At 43.3% G+C, this 25,670-nt stretch overlaps 2 protein-coding genes and 1 pseudogene across 10 annotated transcripts in view; 1 reads left to right on the top strand and 2 right to left on the bottom strand.

The window, feature by feature from the left end:
• Positions 1 to 7,340, bottom strand: part of PPP3CC (protein phosphatase 3 catalytic subunit gamma) — a 98,034-nt gene extending 90,694 nt beyond the window's left edge. For 5 of the 7 annotated variants that reach the window (XM_033429701.2, XM_033429699.2, XM_049711699.1 and 2 more), the window contains exon 1: positions 7,111 to 7,340. In XM_033429701.2, coding sequence (XP_033285592.1) covers positions 7,111 to 7,315 — 205 coding nt within the window. In that variant the 5' untranslated portion in view covers positions 7,316 to 7,340. Of the gene's footprint in view, positions 1 to 6,608; positions 7,085 to 7,110 lie in introns of those variants that run through there. The other 2 variants (XM_049711701.1, XM_004270647.4) reach the window with 2 other exon arrangements.
• Positions 7,341 to 13,453: 6,113 nt separating this feature from the next.
• Positions 13,454 to 14,572, top strand: LOC101270784 (tripartite motif-containing protein 3-like; annotated as a pseudogene).
• A 3,003-nt stretch (positions 14,573 to 17,575) lies between these two features.
• Positions 17,576 to 25,670, bottom strand: part of SLC39A14 (solute carrier family 39 member 14) — a 47,843-nt gene continuing 39,748 nt past the window's right edge. For all 3 annotated transcript variants that reach the window (XM_049711702.1, XM_004270645.3, XM_033429696.2), the window contains exons 5-9: positions 25,473 to 25,595; positions 24,802 to 24,990; positions 24,477 to 24,684; positions 22,939 to 23,123; positions 17,576 to 20,936 (exon numbers count right to left, since the gene is read on the bottom strand). In XM_049711702.1, coding sequence (XP_049567659.1) covers positions 20,790 to 20,936; positions 22,939 to 23,123; positions 24,477 to 24,684; positions 24,802 to 24,990; positions 25,473 to 25,595 — 852 coding nt within the window. In that variant the 3' untranslated portion in view covers positions 17,576 to 20,789. The remainder of the gene's footprint in view (positions 20,937 to 22,938; positions 23,124 to 24,476; positions 24,685 to 24,801; positions 24,991 to 25,472; positions 25,596 to 25,670) is intronic.

Genomic DNA, 25,670 nt, shown 5'->3' on the forward strand with positions numbered 1-25,670 from the left:
GGAACCAATCTAAATGTCCATCGACAGATGAATGGATAAAGAAGATGTGGCACATACATACAATGGAATATTACTCAGCCATAAAAAGAAACGAAATTGAGTTGTTTGTAGTGAGGTGGATGGACCTAGAGTCTGTCATACAGAGTGAAGTAAGTCAGAAAGAGAAAAACAAATACCGTAGGCTAACACATATATATGGAATCTAAAAAAAAAAAAAAAAAGGTCATGAAGAACCTAGGGGCAGGACAGGAATAAAGACACAGACCTACTAGAGAATGGACTTGAGGACACGGGGAGAGGGAAGGGTAAGGTGGGACAAAGTAAGAGAGTGGCATGGACATATATACACTACCAAATGTAAATCCGATAGCTAGTGGGAAGCAGCCGCATAGCACAGGGAGACCAGCTCGGTGCTCTGTGACCACCTAGAGGGGTGGGATAGGGAGGGTGGGAGGGAGGGAGCTGCAAGAGGGAAGAGATACAGGGATATATGTGTATGTATAGCTGATTCACTTTCTTATAAAGCAGAAACTAACACACCATTGTAAAGCAATTATACTCCAATAAAGATGTAAAAAAAAAAAAAAGAGAAATGTATAGACCAAAAAAAATTAAAAAATAAATATTATAGTTTGGCAGTTGTTAATTACAATGGTAAACTAAGTACAACTTAAATAATGTTAACAAATTCAACAGATGTGTGCTATATGACTTGCTCACATCGAAAATTTATACTTGAAAATGTTTCTTCTGGGTTGGCATTGTATCAAATGACTGAAAATATAAAGGACCAAAATATGAATACAGGGCTTCCCTGGTGGCGCAGTGGTTGAGAGTCCGCCTGCCGATGCAGGGGACACGGGTTCGTGCTCCGGTCCGGGAAGATCCCACATGCCGCGGAGCGGCTAGGCCCGTGAGCCATGGCCGCTGAGCCTGCGTGTCCGGAGCCTGTGCTCCGCAACGGGAGAGGCCACAACAGTGAGAGGCCCGCGTACCGAGAAAAAAAAAAAAAAAAAATGAATACAAGCACTTTCAAATCATTTTCATGCTGATTGAAACCAATATGAAAGAATTTAGGTAAAATTACAATATTTATGTTAAAATAATATGAGATATTTGAATAATAAAAGGTTTAATATATGTCATCCATTTTCCTTTTAATTTAAAATATACCAGTAGATGGAAATACAGTTGACCCTTGAATAAAGAGGTGGTTAGAGGTGCTAACCTTCCACACAATAGAAAATCCAAGTACTTCTTACGATCAGCCCTCTGTATATACACGGATGGTTCCCCCATACCTAAAGTTCCTCCCTATGCGTGGTTCCACATCCTTAGATTCAACCATCCTCAGATCATGTAGTACTGTAGTATTTACTATTGAAAAAAAATCCACGTATAAATGGGCCCACAGTTCAAACCTGTATTGTTCAAGGGTCAACTGTATTGAAAAGTATTAATGAAAGTATAGTAATGAAAAGTATTAAGAGTAGTTTCTGGAAGGAAGGAATATGAAGCCTTTGTTTTCTTCCCTTTTGCCTTTCAAATTTTATAATTAGCAGGGTTAAGCTTACATTTAAAAGAAAAAAAAATTTTTTTAATCCTTGGTAAATCCATTCTCATAATATGAAAAACGGAGAGAGGGGACAGAGGGGAAATAAATGAGGTATAGGTACCAGAGACTGAAATGGGGTTCAGGATATACTTGTGGAAATAGCCATTTCTGTCCATACTACTCTAAGTAAAATTTTTTAAGAAAGCTATAGCCACACTATTCCCACTGCCAGGATATCAAAGAACCAGCAGCCTTCAATGCTGTGCTACAAATGGCAGTACATTCTACATTTGAATTCCAAGAGAATGGGAGAACTCTATCAGTATCCTCCTGAAAAGAAGTCTGGAGCTTCCCTAGTGGTGCAGTGGTTAAGAATCCCCCTGCCAATGCAGGGAACATGGGTTTGAGCCCTGGCCCGGGAAGTTCCCGCATGCCGCGCGCAGAGCAACTAAGCCCGTGCGCCACAACTACCAAGCCCGCGAGCCACAACTACTGAGCCAGCGTGCCTAGAGTCCGTGCTCCGCAACAAGAGAAGCCACCGCAATGAGATGCCCGCGTGCCACAACAAAGAGTAGCCCCCGCTCACCACAACTAGAGAAAGCCCACGCACAGCAACAAAGACCCAACACAGCCAAAAATAAATAAATAAAATAAATTTATTTTTAAAATAAATAAAAATAAAGTGCACATACATTTGTAAGTTGAGAAGGCGTACTGAACTGCTTTCTTGAAAAACTCCACTAAGTGGCAGAATACCTATTGAATATTGGTTGCTGTATTTTGCTGTTTGTCATTAAAACTTATCTGTCCATATTCTAGAAAATATTTATATTTTAATAAAGAAGACAGATCGCAGTCAGATGTTTCCATTCTTGAAAGAAAACGGAAAGGTAATATAAATCATAACAAAGTCAAGGATATAAACAAAGAGTAAGAGGGGTGTGAACATTGCTGTTTCATATATAGACAACTAAGCATAGACTGTGGGCATCCGTCTAACTAACTCATGGGAAGCTAAATTGAGAGTACCATTTCTTTCTTTTTCTTTACCTCTTTTTTGAGAACTTCCAGTTGTACAGTGTTTAACATGTGGGGATCAAATGTATCTATACTTTAAGATATTCTAAATATGGATAATTTCTAACCTAGGAAAACATGTAGTTTAAGTAAGTGAAAAGTTCAGGAAAATTTTTTTCTTGTAATCCTTCATTTGGCATTTGATTTATTAATTGAAAGTTTTATTTAAATACTTATTAAAAGTATGTGATTTATAATATATAGAAAATAGCCACAAGAAAAAATAGAAAATTACTATATTTTATCTTGTTCTACCACTCTTTGTCTAGTAGTATGTGTACATGTATGTTCTAATGTATCATAATTTTTCATTTTCATTTAAAAATCTAATGTCCCCAATTCTATTCAGTTTTAAACTATAACAACTTTAACTTCGTATTTTGTAAAGGGCTAAAAGTATGATTTAAACTACAGATGGATATTATATTTTAATCCTAAATGAAAGATAATATAAATAATAAGCATAGATCTGATTTGAATAAAGATTTTTAAATAGTAAAAATAAATAAATAAAGTGCACAATTCAATGATTAAAAAAAAAAAAAAGAAGTCTGACTTCTGTTAAAACCCCTTCGGCCACCAAAGAGCAAACTCAGACAATGGATTCTCTATATTTGTTATGTAATGCCTAGTGAAATTTCCTTGCTGTTTCTGAAAAGATTCAGCTTACAGGAATAAACTTTTTATAAAAATCACTGTCAAAGAAAAAAAATTCCTTCAAACAGGGAAAGAAACTTGGAAACCAGAAAAAAAAATCAAGCTGAAAAATTTTCAAAATGCAATTATTTGGGTTTCTCGTTTTCTGCTCCAGATACGAGTAGTGTTGCCCCCAGTGTATATGGACTGTTCTGGAGGCTCATACAAATTTTAATTTTTAAAACAAAGAAGAAGCAAATGAGCACCAATTGGGAATACATTACAGATGGCTCTCCATAAACATTTAATAAATGAGTGAAATCATAAGAATGTTTATATTTTTAAACACAAAATAAATACCTTCAACTGCTAGAGAAGAAACCAGCTGCCAGGGAAGTACTAGACAGACTGTATTATTGGTTTGTACGCTGTTATCCATGGGATTCCACCCAGATATCCTTTATATTGTAGAAGAGGTATTTTCCTGACTGGGAACAGTTTCCTAACTTATAATTTCATATGCTTTCCGATTCTGATATTTTTTGAATGTTAATGATTTCTCTATTATCCACTTATGAAGCAGCTGATCTATTCTCACACTACTATCATGTTTCATAATACTACCTTGTCTTAAGCTTTTCACATCCATTATGTCATTTGCGTGGCTGAGATGCTTGACAAAGAAGGTATTATTAACCCTATTTTGCAGATGAGATTATTGAAGCAAGAAAAGAGAGAGTTTAAGTAAAAAGGCAAGGTTAAAAAAAAAAGGCAAGGTCACAAGTAAGCCCGAGAAGTAGGAGTAAAACCTCCAATCTAGTCCTTCATTTTAGGAAGGCTGCTATTTAAAAGACACAAAATACAAATAACTCCCACCCACCCACTCTTCTCCAAGATTTGCTCAAGCAAAACAATTAAGCAGAATTTAAAGTTAACAGGAAATGACAAAACCAAGAATAACTGGGGTGTGGTCTCACCTCTGAAAAAGATTTCCAGCTGTGAATAAATGCAAACAACTCTGGCCAGAAAAGATAATATTAGATCAGGATTTAGAACCCAGTACAGTAACAACTGGACCTTAGCTATATATACAGTGACACCTTACTTTCTTAGAATAAACCTCAATATTTCAAACTCAGGAAAACCCAGAAAAAAAAGCAACGTAAGTCACCAGGAAGCCAAAATTGCTGTGTTCAAGTTCTTATACTAAAGTTTTTATATATATATAAAAAATTGAAATTTATATAATTGAAATTTATATAATTTCAAGCCCATTCTAAGGGCTTGAAATCATTTATGTTTCATTTTTTAAGGGTAATCTTATAATAACATGCAGTAATTTATAAAATTTCACCAAAAAACAAATTTAAATCATATAGACTATGAGGGTATTCACTTAACTGTGGGCATGCCTAGCAATAAGCCAGCACCTGCATTTTAGCTACATATTGTTTTACTTTCCTTCTATATTTAAGGGTCTGAAAGGGTCATTTAAAAATTTCCTTGATATCTTACGGCACGTTATGGTAGAAATTACATACTACAATGGCGATCAGAATTTGAGATTCATGAAGGTCTGAGGACTACCACCACTAAGCTTCACTCAGATCCTATTTATTCTGACTTGACACACTATTCTGGTTTATCTGGTTTCCCTGCCTACTTCAGCTTAGAAGTGGCAGATTAGAAGGGCATATTTTGACAGATAGAGAGCAGTACTGCAGCAGATAAACTAAGAACAGACAAAAGCACTAAACTGGTATAGCAGTGAGGAGTCATTTCAGCACAGGAGGAAACTGCCAACACCCTTATACAGCAGAATGCACCGGCCATATTAACTGCATAGGACAGAAATTAATGTACATAATGATGACCTTGATTTATCAAAAAAGATTATGTTTCGTAGATTCTGAATCTTAAGAGAGGGTTATATACTCTTCATGGGTTATATACTATAAAGACTGACATTAAAATGGTCAAAAGAATTTAGCAGTTAAAGGGCTGTCAGTTCTATGAACAATTCTCTTAAATCCCTAATGATACCACACAAATGCTGAGTAGATAAATCTCAAAAACCTCATTACATTTAGTAAATATTATACAGTGTAGATAATTAACATTTATGATCAACACTTATGATGATGACTTTTTTGGGGGGAAAACTACATTACACACTAAAATTACATACTGAAGGCAATCAACATTTATGATGCTTAATTTTTTAGGGGAAAAAAAACACCTAAGTTATAAACTAAAATTCTCTCCCTTCATTGAACATTCAATAATTTTTCTCCACTTAAAAAAAAAGTTTTCTTGTCACCAATCCTGGTTTCCTTTCTCCTTCTAATTACCAGAATGAAAAAATAAAAGTATTTTAATAGTTTTCCCCACTTACAATTAACCCCTTTATTCAGAGGTCACTAACACACCTGGTCTCGGTATATTCCCTTCTTACAAAATAGTGCTTTCAAACCGAGTATTAAAACTCAGAAGAGTTGTACTTGTCTTATGTCTGAACAAAAGAGGCACATAAATTAGTGGTTATATTTAAACCACTATTCTTAGTTTAAGGGCAGAAACAACTACAATGTAAAACCCTGTATGTATTAGTAAGGAACACTTTAGTTTATTTTGGACATCTGAAACAGGGAACATCATTCTCCAAGTCTCTATGGCCAAAAGGAAAATAAAACACCAAAAATCATGTCAAGAGATCTGTAGATCCCTTTCAAATATCACAATATGAATTTATTTGCATTTATTTCACTATATTGTTTCTTTTACTAACAGCAGTGACTTGTGATGATCTGAAGAAAGTGGGCTAAAAGGTACGTGGTATCCATCCTTAAAAAAAGGGTGGGGAAGAGGCAAGAAAGATCTGATCCTACAGAAGAGGAGCGGCAGAAAGATCCGACTTGGAAGGGTCTACTCAACTCCCTACCCACATCACCCTAGATGGTTTCCCCCAGGTAAGAGCCTAGAAAAGAGGAATCGTTTCTTTTTAAAAATATGTGGATCCAGACTCTTTGGGGGTGGTGGGAGAAGAAATCGCCACCCTGCCTGGAAATCCGACACTACGGGAGATAAATAAGCAATCTCCAGCTAGCTACTGGTCCAGGTGCAACAGAAAACGCCCGGCGCCCCCGCGGGGGAGCCCCGGTGGAGATCCCGGCCTCCCGTCTCCCACACCCCCTCCAGGTCCTCCTCTGGGATGGGCGCCGCCAGGGATCCCGCCGCCCTCCTGCCTCCTGTCCTCGGCTCCCTCCCTCCGGCCCCGAGCCTTCGCCCGGCCGAGGGCCGTTTCCCGCTGGTCGACTGGAAGGCCCGGCCCGCTTGGCACCTTTGATGACGCGTTCGGTGGTGGAGAGGTGGAGGTTCCTCCCGGACATGGTCCCCTCGGCCTCCTCCCGGTCCAGGAGACCGCCAGACGTGCGCCTCCGCCTTCGCCTCCAGCGGTCTCGGCTCCCCGGGGCCGGTCAGTCAGCCGTGCCCCGGCCCGGCTCCTCAGGGCGGCCCAGGCACCAGAAGGAGGCGGCCGCGGCAGCCCAGCCTCGAACCCCACGGACAGGATGCGGGCCCTCCGGCCGCTCCCTCCTGAGGCGCGGAGTCGCGAGCGCCCGCGACCGCAGTTGAGGGAGGCAACCCCAGCGGCCGCGGCTGCGCGCGGCCCGCCCCCGCGTGCGCGCGCGTGCGCGTTCCCGCTCGACGCCCTCCTAACTTCCCGGCGGCCCGCGCGCCGCCGTCGCCGGCGCCGCGCCGAGGCCCAGTGCGCGGCCCCGCTGCCTCAGTCGGCTCGGCCGCCTGACCTCCCACTCCCGGGCAGTCAGCGACGCCGGCTTTACCCTTCGCGCGGAGGCTCTCGGCCCGCGCGGCCGCCCTCCGCGCACGCGCGCTTCCTTCCGCTTTAGCTTCCGAGAGTAGTGTTCCCTTCTCTGCCTGCCCCTCCTGCAGCTGACTCCTTCTCGGCTGCCTGCGCCGCCCGGGCCTGGAGCACCTAACAGCGGGCCCTCGGTCCTGCACCAAAAGCCCCAGTGGAGCAGCGGCCATCTTGTGACCCGGCCCGAGCGACCCAGCAGCCTCTCGGCGGAGCAGTGCACCTCCTGTCCGCTTGGGGCCACCTTGCAGGGAGCCCTTGTCTTCCCAGACCTTCCCCACGGGTGACCTCCCTCCCTTTCCTCGGGGTCTCCCCCCCACTCTGTCTAGGAGACGTTATCAAGTTGATCAGGCTCCTTCCCACAGTTTACCCTCCCCCCAGTCAGCAAACCCATTTCAACCCCTGGTTTAAGTTGTTACATTTGTCGAGGGCGGTTAGTATAGTAAGAAGGACGATCGCGTCCATCCTAGTTCTAATCCAGTAGTGCGCGGGGAGGGGCGGTTTCCGAGTGGGTGGATAAGACCCTCCGCTAGGTGCCGTGGCCTCCTCTCTGCCTTTGCACTTGTCAGAAAGGGGACGGCAGCCGGCTCCATGGAGCCCCTGGGCCAGACCTCCTCTGTGCAAGGAACTGACCTTTTCATAAGTTCTGCGTGTCACCTACACAGCTAGGAGCGATCCCTTCTTCCCCTCTGACGCAGTGACACACTACCTGCCTCCCCCGGTCATCCTTACTGTGGAACACGATGGGCAAGTCTCCGTAGAGTCAGCAATCTGACTCCTCTCCAGCTTAAAAACTGACCTTTTCTCTCCTTAAATTGTAAGCCTAGAATAGAAACTGTCTTCCCTCATCGAGTATAGTGCCTGGTAAAGTCAAAAGTATTTTGATTTTAGCCGTGATAGTGGAATATTGAAACTGAGATCCAAGGAAGTATATGCAAATTACAGGCAAACCGGTCTTAACAGTTACTGTGGTGGCCAATGAGTAGTCATAGGTGGCTCTGTACATTTAAATTTAATAAAATTTAAATATTCATTTCTTTAAGTGCACTAGCCACGTAAGTGCTTGATAGCTACCTGTGGCTAGTGGCTAACTAATTGGATGTGGTAGAATAGGACACTTCCATCATAGCAGAAAGTTCTTTTGTACAGCTTCCAGGTAAAAGATTATAGGAGTTAAACCAAATCTCCTTTACTATAGATTTATGTGTTGGGAGGAGATCTGGGGATACACACTGGAGTCAGATCCTGAATTATGCCTTGCAGTTTTGGCCTAAGGCCATTCATAGCAATCCCAGCAAGGCAGGAGCACCTGAGGGAGCTGAACAGATTTTGATTCTGTTTTCTTGGGTCTTGACTTCAGGCTTCCACCCAAGAGAATTGTTCAGATATCCTGAGGAAGTTCTTCACTTAGGAAGTAATCAGAGCTCCACACGTCTATCAAACAGAGCAAATTTCTAATGGTCAAAAATAAATTGGTCCCTGCAGCGTAGTAGAGGCTAAATGTCATCTGGAAGAACAAACAGGATGGCTAAAAACAAAGAGTTTAGGAAAACATTGCAAACCAATGTGAAGAGATGGATTATCCAATAATAGTTGTGGAAGAAGTAACCAACTATCTGGATCTCAGATATATCTTTGTTTTTTTGGCCACACTGGGCAGCATGCAGGATCTTAGTTCCCCAACCAGGGATTGAACCTATGCCCCCTGCAGTGGAAGCACAGAGGTTTTTTTTGTTTTTTTTTTGCGGTACGCAGGCCTCTCACTGCTGTGGCCTCTCACGTTGCAGAGCACAGGCTCCGGACACGCAGGCTCAGCGGCCATGGCTCACGGGCCCAGCCGCTCCGCGGCATGTGGGATCTTCCTGGACCAGGGCACAAACCCGTGTCCCCTTCATCGGCAGGCGGACTCTCAACCACTGCGCCACCAGGGAAGCCCGAAGCACAGAGTCTTAACCACTGCACCGCCAGGGAAGTCCCTGGGTCTCAAATTGGAGCCACTCCTTAACACCAAACTTCATAAGTAATAAAATATGAGAATTAAAACAAGGTGGTATTTTTCACAAAGCAAAATGGAAAACATTTAAAAAAGGTGACACTCTTGGTAGAATTATAAATTAGCACAATCTCTCTGGAAAGGGATTTGGCAGTATCAATCAAAGAAGATATATGTATAGCCAATGAAAATATTCTCAACATTGTTAGTCACCAGGGAAATGCAAAATAAACCATACTGAGATACCACTTTACTAGCCTAGTAGAAGAGCTAAAATTAAAGACTCTCAGGCTTCCCTGATGGCGCAGTGGTTAAGAATGCAGGGGACACGGTTCCGAGCTCTGGTCCGGGAAGATCCCACATGCCGCGGAACAACTAAGCCCGTGCGCCACAACTACCGAGCCTGTGCTCTAGAGCCTGCGAGCCACACCTACTGAGCCCACGTGCCACAACTACTGAAGCCCACCCACCTAGAGCCTGTGCTCCGCAACAAGAGAAGGCACCGCAATGAGAAAACTGCGCACCGCAATGAAGAGTAGCCCCCGCTCGCCGCAACTAGAGAAAGCCCGTGCGCAGCAACGAAGACCCAATGCAGCCAAAAATAATTAATCAATTAATTAATTTTAGAAAATGACTCTCAACACGGAAGTGTTGGCAAGGATGGGAGCAACTCTCCTACATCGCTGGTGGGAGAGTAAAATGCTACAACTACTATGAAAGTTTCTTGTAAAGTTAAATATACACCTACTCTATGATTCAGTAATTCTACTCTTGGGTATTTTACCCAACAGCAATAATTACCCAAAGAGTAGAATACTACTCAGCTAATAAAAAGGAAATAATTACTGATGCATGCAACAGTATGGATGAATCTCAAAAACATTATGGTGAACAAAAGAAACAAGACAAAAAATAGTACTTACTATATGATTTCATTTGCATAGGAAAATGGTTAAATGAGGTATGAAATTGGATGCAACAATATGCATTATGCAAAATCATACTTTAGATGAAAAGATATTGGCTATCATGAGAAAAGCCTCAGGAGATAACGAAAAGTGAAAAAGTACAGTATGGACCCCATATTATTAACAGACAAGCTAACGTATGCATAAAAATACTAGAAGGAAATATTAATATGTTCACTCATTGAATAAATATTAATTAGGTGCCAACTGTTCCAGGCACTGTGCTAGGTAGTAGGGTTACAGTGATGAACTAAAATCAACACAGTTCATACCACCATGGAGCATTAGCTGGTGAGGAAAAAACTGTTAACAGTAGCCATCTCTTGGTGGTATGATTAAAAGTCACTTATAAAAAACAATTAATTTTCTGTATTTTACAGATTTTCTATGGTGAGAAAGTATTACTTTATAACTAGGAGAAAAAAATATTTAAATGCTCTTTTCTTTCAAAGGCCTGTTGTCCACGCCTATTTCCAGTAGCATTAAATATTCATTTGGGGAATTTTCTGAGAGACTTCTCTGATCAAAACAAAACATCTAGAACCACTCAATGAAAATATAAAAAGAAGAAAACTCTCATTAAGCTCCCTTCCCAGACAATTTTTTTTAATGAATAAGGCTTAAATGCACTGGTGGTGGTGGTAATGTTTTTAGTCATCACATCAATAGCTCCTGGCAACAACTGGAGTGTTCTATTTCACTCAGCTTGTACACGTATCCACCTGGCCTGGGTCAGCTGCATTTTCATTTAATTGATGAACTTGATTCTCTTTCCTTTTACTTTCTGCATTGGTCAGAATTGACTACTTAAACCATCAAGCTTCATGCTAAATTGGCAATTCTACTAATTTCTTCAAATCTAGGTTTCCATGTTACAGGGCTTGTGAGACTTGGTATATTTCCTTATGACACTCCCTAAGCACTTCATAAACCTTAATTAATGACTAACTCTTCTGAGAAATAATTACGAATGCTTTTAATTTAACAAAAGCACAGGGAATCCTAGTTTCCACTGTTGTACAAAAGTAACCTGGCTTCAGTTTCTATGTGTATGAAGCCATTAAATATTAAACTTCTGTGTTAAATGCAGAGAACTGCAGAATATTTTTAAAACTGCAATAAAATAGCAAAAGGTATTTTATAGTGTATAATCTCTAATTTTATATGAAAAAGCACTACATAAATGTTTTTATTAGTAATACATATTGTATGGACATTGTATACTATATTTTACTCATATCTTCCTATGAGTGCATTTAATTTTGATTAAATTACCTCAGAATGGACTCGTCCCACCACAGTTGAGGTCTAAAAAAAATTAGCGGCTCCATATTAAAAAAATATTTTTTTTTGCAATTGGAAAAACATGGCCTAAAGCAACATTCTACCAATCATAGCCTGATATCAAATTTCTAATCTCTTTAGACTTTTTTTGTTTTGTTTTGGCTTTGCCGTGTGGCTTATGGGATCTCAGTTCCCTGACCAGAGATTGAACCCGGGCCCTCAGCAGTGAAAGCGTGGAGTCCTAACCACTGGGCGGCCAGGGAATTCCCCCCTTTAGACTCTTGTAAGTAAAAAATGCGAATGAAAGTTTTGCTGACTGGTAAATATATATTTACAGGTTGATATTCAGGCCATTTGGGGGGTAATATGCAAACCTCTTAACAGTGTGTTATCCCTTGGTCTTCCTGGGAGAACACAATACTGTAACTGTGACAAGGATTGGGGAGCCCCAAAGCTGCCATCACCCCCTATTACTTTTGTTTAAATCCTTACGAAGTAGGAGAGAAAATGGTGGCAGTCATTACTGGCTACATAATACAGTACAGTCTAAGAGAATAGAATTTAATACCTCTCTCATACCTGGGCTCCAGCATTCCACAGGTAAGATGCCATAGGTAAACGTCACAGGCATTCATCAAGTTGCTTGGGCCACAAATTTAGAGTTGGGGGCCAGGCAGAGAGGAAGGCTCAATCCCTCACACACCATATCCTGTAAACCTACTCCCCCTACAGTCCATTCTTCCATACAACAGATCTTTCTCAACTTAAGTCTGATTTTTATCATTCCTCTGCTTAAAACCCGCAAGTGTCTCCTTTTTTCCTGAAAGTGGTCTACTTCTTAGTAGACTTCTGTCTACTTCTTTGAATTCAGCTCAAACCTCTTCCCTTACATCCACTACAATTCAGACATAGTGGCCTTGTTTATGCTGTATATACTGCAATTTATACAAATAACCTCAAACAGACCGAGCTCATTTCTGTCCCACAGCTCTTGCATTTGCTGTACCACAGGGTTTCAAATCATTCCCTCCCCATCCAGGTCCCAACTATAAATGAAATAAAGGTTTTGAGTATATTTTTAAGTGCTTTGGGGTATGTGTGAGAAGTGTGTAGGAAAGCATATATTTTTCAGTTTCTCAAAGGAATCCAGACAATAAAATGTTAATGACCACTGGTATAGAGTTTTAATTTATAAAGCACTTTCTTATACATTTACTTCTCATTACGTTTATGCAGGTAGATAGTATAGAAATGATCATTTCTACCTCGTAGATAGACATTGAGGTGGGAAGAGGTTAAACATATCAGAGTTCACACAGCCAGTCAGCGATGGAATTGACACAAATCCATTCTTTTGGACTCAAAATCCTGTGCCCTTTTGGCTGAAGACCAAGACAGAGTCCATTCTTGCTTATCTTCATTTGCTTCAAAAACATCAAAGTTAAACACTTTTCTAAGGGCTTTCTTATTTAAAACTAGCTTATAAGCCTGCATTAAAATTTTCAATGAAAAAAATTTTATCATCAGCTAGATCAAGGCAGTTTTCAAGCAAAAATTTAATGTATGAACAAAGGAATGCAAGAGTTTTCTATTAAGCTAAGTAGAGCATAATTGGGGAAATAGCTTTGCAGGAATAAATTTAACACATCTTAAAACCGAATGAAAATAATGTTGAGATCTCTAATGTTTAGCTTTTACCTACCCTTCTAGTTAGCATACACAGCTGAACCATCTATCCTGAAAAATCAATTTAATCTAATTTTTTTAAAAGTTAGTTTTCCCAGAAAAGAAAAATCTAAATTTAATCTCTTTCTCCTGCTCATGCAGTTTCCAGCAGAAATGGGATAGGGGGGAATCTATAGTATTTGGAGAATTACCACAAAATATTTAAACCATGTGAATTTGGCAGCAAAGATATTTCGTCTCAAGGGCCATGCCTGTGTAATGACCTATATGGGAATCTAAAAAAGAATGGATATATGTACAGCTGATTCACTTTGCTGTACAGCAGAAACTAACCCAACATTGTAAATCGACTATACTCCAATAAAAAAAAAGGGGAGGGCATGCCTGTAGGATACAACCAGACACCAGCTTCAAAAGAGCTTGCTTCATTAATCTCGAGAACTTAAAGGGAACACGTCACTTGAAAGAATTTCCTATTCTGGGAGGATACAGTAGATCAAAGAGACTTTTTTCCTTCCTTATGAGCATCTATAATTAAAAACCTAATCTTCTATTTTAAGGAAGAAAAAAAGTGTCCTTTATTGAATTAGTTGTTTTCTTTTCCTTAAAACCCACGAGGTTAACGTCATGTTTTGGAAGGAATTTCCTTTTAACCGGTCTGGGTGTCATTCTTAGATTTTGGTGCATATAAAAATGTTAGCCTAGCAGCGTGTCTGCCTGGCATCTTGGGACCTGCCACCTTCCCTGGACAATGTGAAGCCCAGCACCCAATCCCCACCGCCTGCAGAGGCCCAGCTGCACGCACAGCAAGGGCAGCAGAAGGAAGGACAGCCTGGAAGGGAGAAGCATGAATCCATCCACTTACAGGGTGTGTCCACAGCTAGGTGCAGGCAGCGATAACCATGGTACCAGGATTTCTCCAATGAGGACCAGTTCAAGTTCCACTATGGGGTTCGAGGGCCTCCCCTGGGCAGCTGCAGTGCCCACAGGTGTGGCAGTGGACACCAATGGAGACATTTTCAAGGCAGACTATGACAACCATTGGGTCAGCATCTTTTCTTCTGAGGGCAAGTTCAAGACCAAGATTGGAGCTGGTTGCCTCACAGGCCCCGAGGGAGTAGCCATAGAAGTGAATGGACATATCATTGTGTTTGAGAAGTTGCTGCATCTTTAACTTCTGGCCCAGTGGCAAGCTGGTTGGCCATTTGGGGGGCCATGAGGCCACTGACCAACACTTTGCAGGGCCCCATCTTGTGAACAAGAATGAGATTGTAGCAATAGATTTCCATAACCATTCCATGAAGGTGGACGGGGCTGGCAGAGTTCCTCTTCAGGTCTGGCTCCCACAGGAGGGCAACGGGCAGTTCAACGCCCCCACAGGAGTAGCTGTGGATTCCAGCAGCAGCATCCTTGTGGCTGACCAGGGCAGCGTGGCACCCAGGCGTTGCATGGCTCTGGGCCCCTCCTGTCCTCATATCAAGTCTGCAGAGCCATCGTAGCACCCATGGAGCCTGGCACTGACCTCTGATGACCTCGTCGTGATGGCGGCCTATGCTGGTGTCAACGAAAATAATCAATTAACAATCTATAATAGGAATAGAAGAGTTCTTTTGAGCCAAACTGAGGACTACAGCTTCAAGAAAGCATCTCAGATAACTCTGAGGAACTGCTCCAGAGAAGCATGGTTTTCAGCAGTTTTATATGTTGTCAGAACAAAGAACATTAAACAAGTCAGGGATACATTCCTTCAAGGTTAAAAAAAAGATCAGCACTACACAGCGAGTCAGTGTGACCTTGGCATCAGGGAAAGGAGTCTTATCATTGAAAGAGTATCAGCATTGGCATCCCGGGAAGGGAGACATCTAATCTTTACTTTTAACATGGACGTTCTTTACTTTAGGCCAATGTACCCTTTTCTTAATAATTGAAGCAGATGAGGCCTATGCTACACCTGTAGCTGCATGGAGGCCCGGCCTAGCTCACGCAGGGATGTACCTAGGGGTGACTGGACAAGAGGCTCTGGTCAGAATCTGGCAACCCTGAACGTCGGTTGTCGGCATGGGTGCCCTGGTGCCTTCCTCTTCCCCATCTCCCAACCCCAGGGTTGCTCTTTATTTACTCGTTTCTCACTTTTACTTTTTTTTTTTTTTTTTGCAGTACGCGGGGCCTCTCACTGTTGTGGCCTCTCCCGTTGCGGAGCACAGGCTCCGGATGCGCAGGCTCAGCGGCTATGGCTCACGGGCCTAGCCGCTCCGCGGCATGTGGGATCTTCCCAGACCGGGGCACGAACCCGCGTCCCCTGCATCCGCAGGTGTACTCTCAACCACTGCGCCACCAGGGAAGCCCTCGTTTTTTGCTTTTAACTGGGTGGGCCTAGACTGTGGTCTCAATGATGTCTGCAAAGCTTCCCCCTACCCTTTTTACACACCTCCCCCCTCCCCTCAATCTGCTCCCCACTCCCCCAGCCTGGGGCGGAACAGCCTTGTACTCCAGGGCAAAAGGCCCTCTGATGATCTGTTTGCCACCCTTCACACAAAGACAGCAATACCCCATCTCTCTTACGAAATGAGTTCACACAAAAAGCCAAATGTAGGACGACGTGTATTTTAAGAGCACATTTCACATTTAGAATTACCTCATCAAAAAATTTCTTTCCAGGGGCCTCTGCTAGGAATTTCCTGATGGTTTTCTATTACATATGTGTATTTATGACAACCTGTGGATTATTGCCTAAGTTCATTCTTAGGCAACCTCAATAGAGAAGCAAACCACAGATGGAGAAAAAGAAATCCAGAGCCTCATGGAAGAAAGAACTACTTCTTGGCTTCTGATTTCCAGAATTAGAACACTTTTAGGTTATTCCTCAATTATAACTGATGCCACTGTTTCGGGATCCCATCCACTGCTAGGGTCAAAGATTGCTGTTATACAGAAAGGGTAGTCTAACTCCCTTCCTTCATTTAAAATAAACCTTGAAGAAACATCTGGCAAGAATTGTGATGTTGAAAAGAAAAATATTTTTTTGGCTGACAGATCTAAACACACTTAGCTGTGAGATGATAAGGACCTATGGATCTTTTCCAACCACTATTTTAAAAAAATATTTAAATGGACTATAATTCAGTTTATTTCAGAAGGATGAAAAGGATTCACTTCTGCTGGGATTCAAACCTATCATCCTTGAGAAGTCCACATGTATCTCACTAGATCACTAAGAGTACAAATATCTTTAAAATAGATGAGCATTTTGTTTTCCCACAAATCAAAAACCCTGTGTCCACGTTTGGTGTCTTCATTATTTCTCGAAATGGATTTTGCTCAAATCAGATCTCAGCATCACTTAATGGTAAAGAAGAGTGTGCAGAAGCAACTTGATAGGAGAAGGGCATTCACCTTCTACCAAAAATGTCCTGAATGGCTTAGCTGGTTAGCAGTATCACAAAGAGATGGCTGAGATCAAAGTTTTAATCTTCTTAGTGACCTGTTTACTCTGCTTAGCTCTATTCTATACTGGCCACAAATTCACCTCTCAAATTTCTGTTTCTAAATAAAGAAGGACCAGGAAACAAGGCATTAGCAAAACCAGCACCAAAGACAGGAAAACACAACAGGAACTGCTGCCAGTGGAAAAGGAGCCCTTCCATCAACACAGAACTTGCAGGCATTTCATTTCGTCTTTTCATTCATTCTTTCTGTGTGGCAGGTGCTGGTATCACAGAAATAAACCAGGTATATAGCCTCTACCCAGAAGGAACTCAGTTTATAAAGAACAAGAGCGATTACAGTGCAAGTCCAGTAACTGAGGTGTGAACAGGGAGGCACTAATCCCAGCCTCTCCAGAGGTGGCACAAGCCGAACCACAGAGTGACTATCATTTTGAACAGCTGTAGCAGACATTAGTCCAATATAGTAGCTACTTAATGAAATTTAAAATACCAACAGGAGCCACTTAATATATTATTCTTGAGTTTTAAAAAAATGGGAGGACTGAGCAACAGGCATTTGGGAATCTCTAATGTATGTATTAATAAAATGGCATCAATTCTTTTACTCCACTGCTCGTTTTTGTGGTCGAAGATAAACAGATCCCTGGCCCTTTGAATGAATTGGAATAAGAACAGGTTTAGAATTTTATTTTAAGTCTCAGGACAGAACGTTTCCCTGTAAGACATACAGGAGATGTGGTTTAAATGAACCAAGTGTACTCTCCAAGTTTCAAATCATGGATTTATACAAGTGAAAACAGTGTGACAGAAAGCTCTTCTTAGGAAACACCACAGTTCTTCCATCACTGATGAAGTCATGGGCCCCATTAAAAGATAAGTTAATCATTTAAAGTGAGTATGTTATGCTCTCTGAGGTTCCTTCTAAAACCCCTCTCCAAATGTAAGCTGGACCAGTAAAATGAAGCTTTATAAGTTAGCAAGACACCACCCCCATCTTGTGTTCAACAGTCTTCATTACACCCACGTTATTGCCAAAGATGACACTTGCGATTCAACAGTTACAGAATATAGCTTTATTTATAGAATCTTACAAATAAAAACATTTACAGTCCACATAACTTAAGTTATTTTTTTCTAATTTATCCTCATAACACCTGAGTTATTTAAAAAAATACTGTGATGGAATTGCAGAACTGTAAAAGGAAATATGAATAATAAAAATCTAACCTCTCTCTTTTGCAAAAATCAGACAACTTTTCGTTTTTGTTTTTTTTTTTTTGCGGTACGCAGGCTTCTCACTGTTGTGGCCTCTCCCGTTGCGGAGCACAGGCTCCGGACGCGCAGGCTCAGCGGCCATGGCTCACGGGCCCAGCCGCTCCACGGCACGCGGGATCCTCCCGGTCCGGGGCACGAACCGGTGCCCCCTGCATCGGCAGGCGGACTCCCAACCACTGCACCACCAGGGAAGCCCAACTTTTCGTTTTTTAAGCAGATTTCCAACATATTACCATATTACCATCTCCACATTACCATGTGGAAGAGGACTTACTAAAAACAGGTCTTAGGATACTCGAACAGAGAAGCCTTCTTTTTAAAACCCAGGGTGAAGGACCAATGAAGGAAAGACCTAAGTTGACACTAGACACAAAAAACCTTTGGGCAAGGACAGAAGGCAACCTGCAAGCCAGGGTGAGGGTGAGAAGCAGCAGAACCCCTGCTCCTGGGTCACTGCTCCTGCACGTGACACATACTTTCCTTGTTATCCTTAATGGGAGCCGGTCCACGCAGGGAAAGGGAGGGTGAAGATGCTAATGCCAGAGGTGAAAAAGGTCCTCAGAACTCGATATTCCTCAGACTTCTAATATGTACAAATGCTTAAAACAGCAAATCCAACACTTCAAAAAGAAATGGCCACATTTTCAATTGAGGAAAATCTGTTGCCAATGGCAACACATAATCAGTTGCACGATTTCAGTGTCTCCACCCCTAAGCTCAAAGTAGGACTGGCCTCTGGACCAATTAGTTTGAAGAGAATTTCCCTTTGAGGCAGCTGTCTGTGAAAGGAAAGTTAGCTCTTAATATAGGTGTGCATAAGAAGAGAAGGCACCCTGCTACTTCATATTTTAGTTTTTAATTTGCTCAAGGTTACATTTTTGAGCTCTTCTCCTAAAACTAGAAACCCACTAACTCTTACTTAGGATTCTACTCCAAGAATATTTGTAAGGAATGACAGATCTATAGGGGATGCTAAAATTATAAATTTAATACATCCATGTGAATTAAGGGAAGCAAAATCTTCTGAAGTCCTAAGGTTTGAGTTATTTCCTGCTAGCTCCTGAAAGCAGTTTGAGGGAAATCAAACAGAAAAGACAAAGAATCGTTTTAAAACAGTAACAATGACAATAATAATGACAATATAAAAAGTTAGATCCCAACATTCAAGGAATTGGTTCTTTGGTAAAAACTGGACCATAATCCTACCAGGAGTCTGTCCTGATAGTTCACCTAGAATCGTGAGAACTGAGTTTTCCTCCTTCTTCTGCCCATTCTCAAATCTATCAAAGTCAACAGGCAAGATGAGAAAAACTTATAAAGCATCACCGGCGGTTTTCCCACTCATGTTCTTTTCAAGAATAGTCCTGGTTTGACGGATGTTTCCCAAGGGGTGGGGGGAGGCGGGGAGGGGAAAAAAGCCAGAGTAGATGCTGCTTTTAACTACCGTAGAATGGAAAGTTTTCCTGTCAGAACGGAAAAACTAACGGGTGGTGGTGACGGACCAGGACTCGTCAGCCACATGCACAAGTCGGTTTGCGAACACAGCCCCTGGGCTGCGACTGTGGGCACCACTGAGGAAGGCTTCTGGAGAGGTCGGCTCCCCAGAGTGGCTAAAGAATCTCACATTATCAATATGATAATAATAAAGCAATTCACCTAGTGAACCTGGAGATTAGCTCCCCTCGAAGCCAGAGCTCTGACGAGAGGGCTCCACAGGGCCGGCGGCTGGCCTACGGTCTCACACACAAGTCTATCAATCCGTTTTTCTGAAGAGAGTTAGAGCAATTCCTATTCAGTTCAATACAGGATTCACCCTTGCTTGTTTGGGGTGAGGGAGAAAGGGGGAACCCCAGACAGTGCAGCAGAACCCATGGGTCCTCTATTCTGCAAACCCCAGGGATGCCCCCATCCAAGCTCTGGATCTTCCATCTCAGAGTTCTATCACTGTTACTTATGGAATCAGTAAACCCTAAATGTTGCCTGCGCTGATTCCGTTTCTGATTACCCTTGTCAAGAAGACCACAAGCTGCACTCCAATTCTGTAGGTCAGCTTGCCACCTGTCAGCACAACTGTTGACCAGGGAGGTAAATCTGTGCAGTCTGCCCTCTGACACGGGCACCGTCAATGTGCTTAGAATATGCTTCCAGGGAGTCTCCCGGGAGATGGGGGTGGAAATCACAGCAAAGCCAACGGATTTCTCACAGGTCTCTCTTCTCTGCCCTCCAGTCTGCCAGTGTTCATCCAAAAGGAGGGGAGGTTCAGGCAACAGAACCTACCTGCTGGCTCACCTGGACGGCCACGAAACACCAGGTGCAGAACCGGTGCCAAGCATCCCAGAGGGAACAGGTAACCATCCTGACAAGACACACACCCCCATCTCAGGGTGATCCTTGCCTCTCCCTCCCGCCCTTCTCATCTGTTTCCAGCCTTCAGTTCTCTTTGAAAGAATAGGCAACTGAACAGATTTTGAAAGAATAAGAGGGATTCCTGTCTTCTATACCTTTTCTGTAAAAATAGGCGGATTCACTTAAAAATGGGTCACCTTGAGGCCGAGGAAACACATTTAGATTTATGGGCCCCAAACTACAGATTCACCTCCTGATATTTCTAACCAAGTTGTGAGCCCTGGCTATCTTTTTGCATTGTCGGGCAAAGGATTCAAAAGGTCTCAGTGTTGGTTGGAAGAGAAAGAGGCCAGGGCAACCAGAGAAAAAAGTTAGTCTTGTCTTTTAAGCTGCATTCAGTTCCAGAATCACTCTGAGAAAGAAGAGGAAAGGGGGAGAGGCACTACCTAGAGGCTGGTTACCAGGGCAGCTTATTCCTAGGATACAGCATTTTAAAAACAGCTAACATTTGAATGCAGGGATACAGTCTCCATGTCACAGTTTTTAATAGAACTGCCTCTTCCGAGGTGCTTCCTGGATGAGGAGTCCTCGGGCCAGGGATCAGCGGCCAAGGGCCCGACTGCCAACCCCGCCGGCTCCTGGCAGGGCCCTACCCGATCTGGATCTGTCCCGAATACATAGTGAGGACCAGCATGATGCTGAAACCAGTCAAGAGGCCCACGTTCTGGATGACAAAGGGGATCAAGACACTGCCGTTCCTTTCATCCTCTTGGCAGACCTCGTTCATCTCAGGGAACTGGGGAAGAAGAAAAAAACACGAGAGCTGCAGTTCCTTTCTTAACCTTTAAGTGCAGGACAATTCAGTCATATGTATATTACCTAACAATTATTACAACATTTACTATTATTATATTTTTGCATTATAAGGCCACCACAATCATTAGTATAAATATATGATTATAATAGTTATAATTAAGATATATAATACACGATTGGTTTACAAAGAAAATCAACAGCAGTAACTTCTAGAACTTAAACGTTAGAGCCTTTCTCCAAGGTGGTTACCACTACTTTACAGCTATGGAAGTGAAACAAAGTACGACACGTGCATGTAACCCTGGATGTGTTTAGATGCGGACTAAAAATAACCACTCTGCTAAAAATTACTGTGATCTTTAAAAACACATCAAAAGGTCTTTTTGCTATCAGAATGTTGTCGCTTGTTTGGGAAACTCAGCAACCATGTAAGGGGCCAGAGAATGGAACTAAGCATTGCCGTGACTCAAGGCCTCTTGCTGCTGGCCAGCAAGGCAGGTGACAAAAATACCCTAACCCCAGGGAGGGCCACCCACCGGAGGAGAGAATCTAAGATGTTTCCATGGGCTGAGGATGGACCATGGTGGTCAGTGCTCTCATCATCTCATCAAAAATACTACTTTCCGGGACTGCTCTGCTGGCGCAGTGGTTAAGACTCCGTGCTCCCAATGCAGGGGGCCCAGGTTCATTCCCTGGTCAGGGAACTAGATCCCACATATCACAACTAAGGAGCCCGCCTGCTGCAACTTAAGACCCAGCATGACCAAATAAATAAATAAATATTAAACAAAAACAAAAAACTGCTTTCCGAGGATATGGAAAATAATTCATGCAAACCTGCCAAAGAACCGTCATGCCAACAAGGAAGGAAATCAACCTTGTTAGTTATAAAGATGCAACAACTCAGGTATTAAACTAGCAAATGCAAAACTACTTAAACGGTTATACCAAACGTTAGCGGGTACGATGTACACTTTCAGACACTGCTAATGATGTAAATTAAAGGAGGGTAAGCTTTTTAGAAAGCAATTTGGCAATACATATTAAAACCTCAAACCACGCATCCCTTCTGAACCAGCAATTCTTGTTCTGGAGAAGGTAAATCCCCTCACCAAATACTACTGCTAATGAGAAAAGGATGCTTTTAAAGAGTATGCAACATGAAAAATGTCTAGGATGTAGTAAGTAAAAAAAAAGAAACCAGGATATAAAATTGTGTACTCCATGTGATTAGTTATTTAAAAACAAACACAATGCATTGAGATGAAAAAGAAACAAACCCAAGTGTTGTTATTTTGGGGGAGAATAATTATGGGTAATTTCCTCTCCCTTCCTTCCCTCCCTTCCCCATTCTTTATCTATAAGTCTCTATTCTGTAATACTTAAAGTAAGGACCCCGGAGTTGAGATACATCATTTTAAGGACATATGCTAAAGGAACATAGGCCTTTCATCCTTTAAAATCTAATGTCCCCTTAAAAGGCATTGAACAGTACACTTTTATTTACAAATCGTGTGGCATGTGACTTGATTCCTCAATAAAGTTATTATTGGTGGCGCAGCGGTTAAGAATCCACCTGCCAATGCAGCGGACACAGGTTCGATCCCTGGTCCGGGAAGATCCACATGCCACGGAGCAACTAAGCCCGTGTGCCACAACCTCTGAGCCTGAGCTCTAGAGCCCACAAGCCACAACTACTGAGCCCCCACACTCTAGGGCCCGCGTGCCTAGAGCCCGTGCTCCACAACAAGAGAAGCCACTGCAACGAGAAGCCCGCGCACCGCAACAAAGAGTAGCCCCCGCTCGCCGCAGCTAGAGAAAGCCCGCGCACAGCAACAAAGACCCAATGCAGCCAAAAATAAATAAATAAATTTTAAAAACAAAAAAATTAACTAATGCCCCTTAGCTGTCCTCCCAATCCAACGAATTTCATAACTCGATCCAGTTTTGCCTACAAGGCATTAAAACTATGGAAGACTTACCATATCAGCCAGAGAAATATACAAGAACATTCCTCCAGCCAGGGCAAAGATCCAGTTGGCAGAGAAGTGGCTGCCAGCTAAGATGCCGAAGGCCAGGCCCACGTAACAGCAGCAGGCAGAGAGGAAGTTGAAGAAGAGAGCCTGCTGGATACTCATGCCGGCATTGAGCAGGATGACAAAGTCTCCTATGGTGGGGACAACAAGAGGGGAGGGTGTGGACAGAAGATTCATACTAGGTCGTGGGACACACAGCTTGATGAGGACATGCTTAAACGCTGGATGGAGTGTGGGTGAAAATCAAGATGGCCCCAGACTGGAGATCACGGTGACAAGACTAGGGCCCCCTTCACCACCACGCCGAGGAGCTGTCTCCATCTGTGAGGCTGGGAGCGTACAACCAGCCTAGAGGCTGAAAACAATGCACAGGATTTTCAAAAGAGAAAACCATCTAGCAATGGCCTCATTTCTCTCTTTTCTTTCTTTTTTTTCTTTTTGTAGTCCGCGGGCCTCTCACTGTTGTGGCCTCTCCCGTTGCGGAGCACAGGCTCTGGACGCACAGGCTCAGCGGCCATGGCTCACGGGCCCAGCCGCTCCGTGGCATGTGGGATCTTCCCGGACCAGGGCACGAACCCGTGTCCCCTGCATCGGCAGGAGGACTCTCAACCACTGCGCCACCAGGGAAGCCCTCATTTCTCTTTTGATTGATGGTGAAACAGAAGGAGCTTCCTTCCTCAAAACTGTAATGAATGGTATTTTTCGAAAACAAAATTGAGACCGAGAGAAATAGTAATTTGCCCAGTCACAAGCCAATAAATGGCAAAGCCAGGACATGACCTTGAGTGTCTGAGCCTTCAAAAAGTCTAGGCTTTTTACACTCTCCCTCTGATAAAACCAAGGACCTTCCAGCCCCTGGTTCACCTATTTCTTCTACCCACCAGACTTCTAACATACATCTCAGCCTTTGGAAGATTAACAGGATGTAAGAGATAACCTATATTGAGCACTTAGAATAGCGTACGGCACGCAGTAAGTCCTTTTCACTATTTTTTCCTTTTGCTTTTTACGATGAATCAACGAGGTAGGTACCAGTATTAAGCCCAGTGTAGAGGTGAGGAAACAGCCACAGGTTATGGGACTATGGGGAAACAACCATCCCAGTAAAAAATGCCATCATTTCCAATGATCAATTTTCTTTCTTTCTTCCTTCCTTCCTCCCTTCCTCACTCCCTCCCTCCCTCCCTCCCTCTCTCTCTCTCTCTTTCTTTCGCCATGCTGTGCAGCATGCGGGATCTTAGCTCCCTGACCAGGGATCGAACCCGTGCCCCATGCAGTGGAAGTGTGGAATCTTAACCATTAGAAAGCCAGGGAAGTCCCGTCCAATGATCAATTTTCAATTATTAACTCAGCTGTTGAGAATTAGTGGTTTGATTTCACATAGCATAGAAAATGTGTTCATTAATCATAATGTGTGTTCTGAAGTGGGGGGAGGAGTCGGCACAAGCGGAAGGGGCTGGGGGCGGGGTGTGAGCACACTTAACCTAGCTCATGTGGGAACTCCTCGCAGAGGATGGCCACCGAGGTGCTGATGCCTTGGAAGACAGACACGGTGAAGGAGGCACCAATAGCCAGGCCATCGATGAAATTATGGAGGCCGTCGCTCAGGGTGATCATCCAGGCCAGTGTGCCGATGTCAGAGTAGCGGACACCTTTCAGCCAGTAGCAGGCGCTCTGGGAAGCCTGCAGGTCCTGCAAGAAAGCCCCCCTGTCAAAGGGTGGACGACGGACCTTCAAGGTAGGCCCGAGTCATCAAGGCCATTACCACTTAAGGGCCCCTGCCCCCCCAGCAGTGGATGGCCCACTGACCTGGACAGAGAGGGAGCCCACGATGACCTTCTCGTCCATCACAGGGGCCTTCCCATCCAGCTCGCCACTGCAGCGCTGAGAAATCATGTGGTCCAGATCCCCGTTCTGCAGCTTCTCCGTCACCCCCTCCTCCTGGTCCTTCTGGGAAGGGAGCGTCTCAGAGGCATAATGGCTGTGTCCGTGATGATGCTGGAGGGACCACAGGGAGGGGTCGGGTCAGTGCAACACTCACCAAAACCACCCACCCGGCAGGAGCTCCAAGCACCGGGAAGACCTCACTCCCACCATCCAAGAAAACACAAGTAGGCAATAGGACAGAAACCTAGGGCAAGGTGTTGGAGAAAGCTGAATCGAAGGGCACGTGGTGCTGCCACGGGACAGATCTCAGAGGAGTGACCTCAGGGCCAACACTCATCCCTGCCAGGAGGCACAGCAAAGAACACTTACAGCTGCTCCTCGCAATGGCTAATGATTAGCCCTCACCCACTGCTAATACTCTCCTGAGGTGAAGTGAGGTATCTACTCATGAAATAGTTTGTGGGTTTGAATCCATGGCGGGAGGATCCAGGTAAGCTCACTGGGTTGGCACTGAGGTAACACCACTACCGGACACAGTTCTGAGATGGATCCTCTCCCTAGAGGCGCTTCTTTTACCAACAATTAGGCCTCACCTCATTTTTCTGCTTAAGAAGCATCTTCAAGACCTTCTCTGTGAAAAAGAAGAGATAAAAGCCCCCAAACACCACTGCAGACTTGGAGACATAATAATCTTCCAGAGGGTTGAAACCAAAAGCCTGTGGATCCAAGAAAACAAAATGAGTTTAAGAATATAGAAAATCTTCACTGGTCCCCTCTCATCTCTTTAACCA

Source organism: Orcinus orca, chromosome 6 (assembly GCF_937001465.1).
Source record: "Orcinus orca chromosome 6, mOrcOrc1.1, whole genome shotgun sequence".
NCBI classification, from domain to species: Eukaryota; Metazoa; Chordata; class Mammalia; order Artiodactyla; family Delphinidae; genus Orcinus; species Orcinus orca.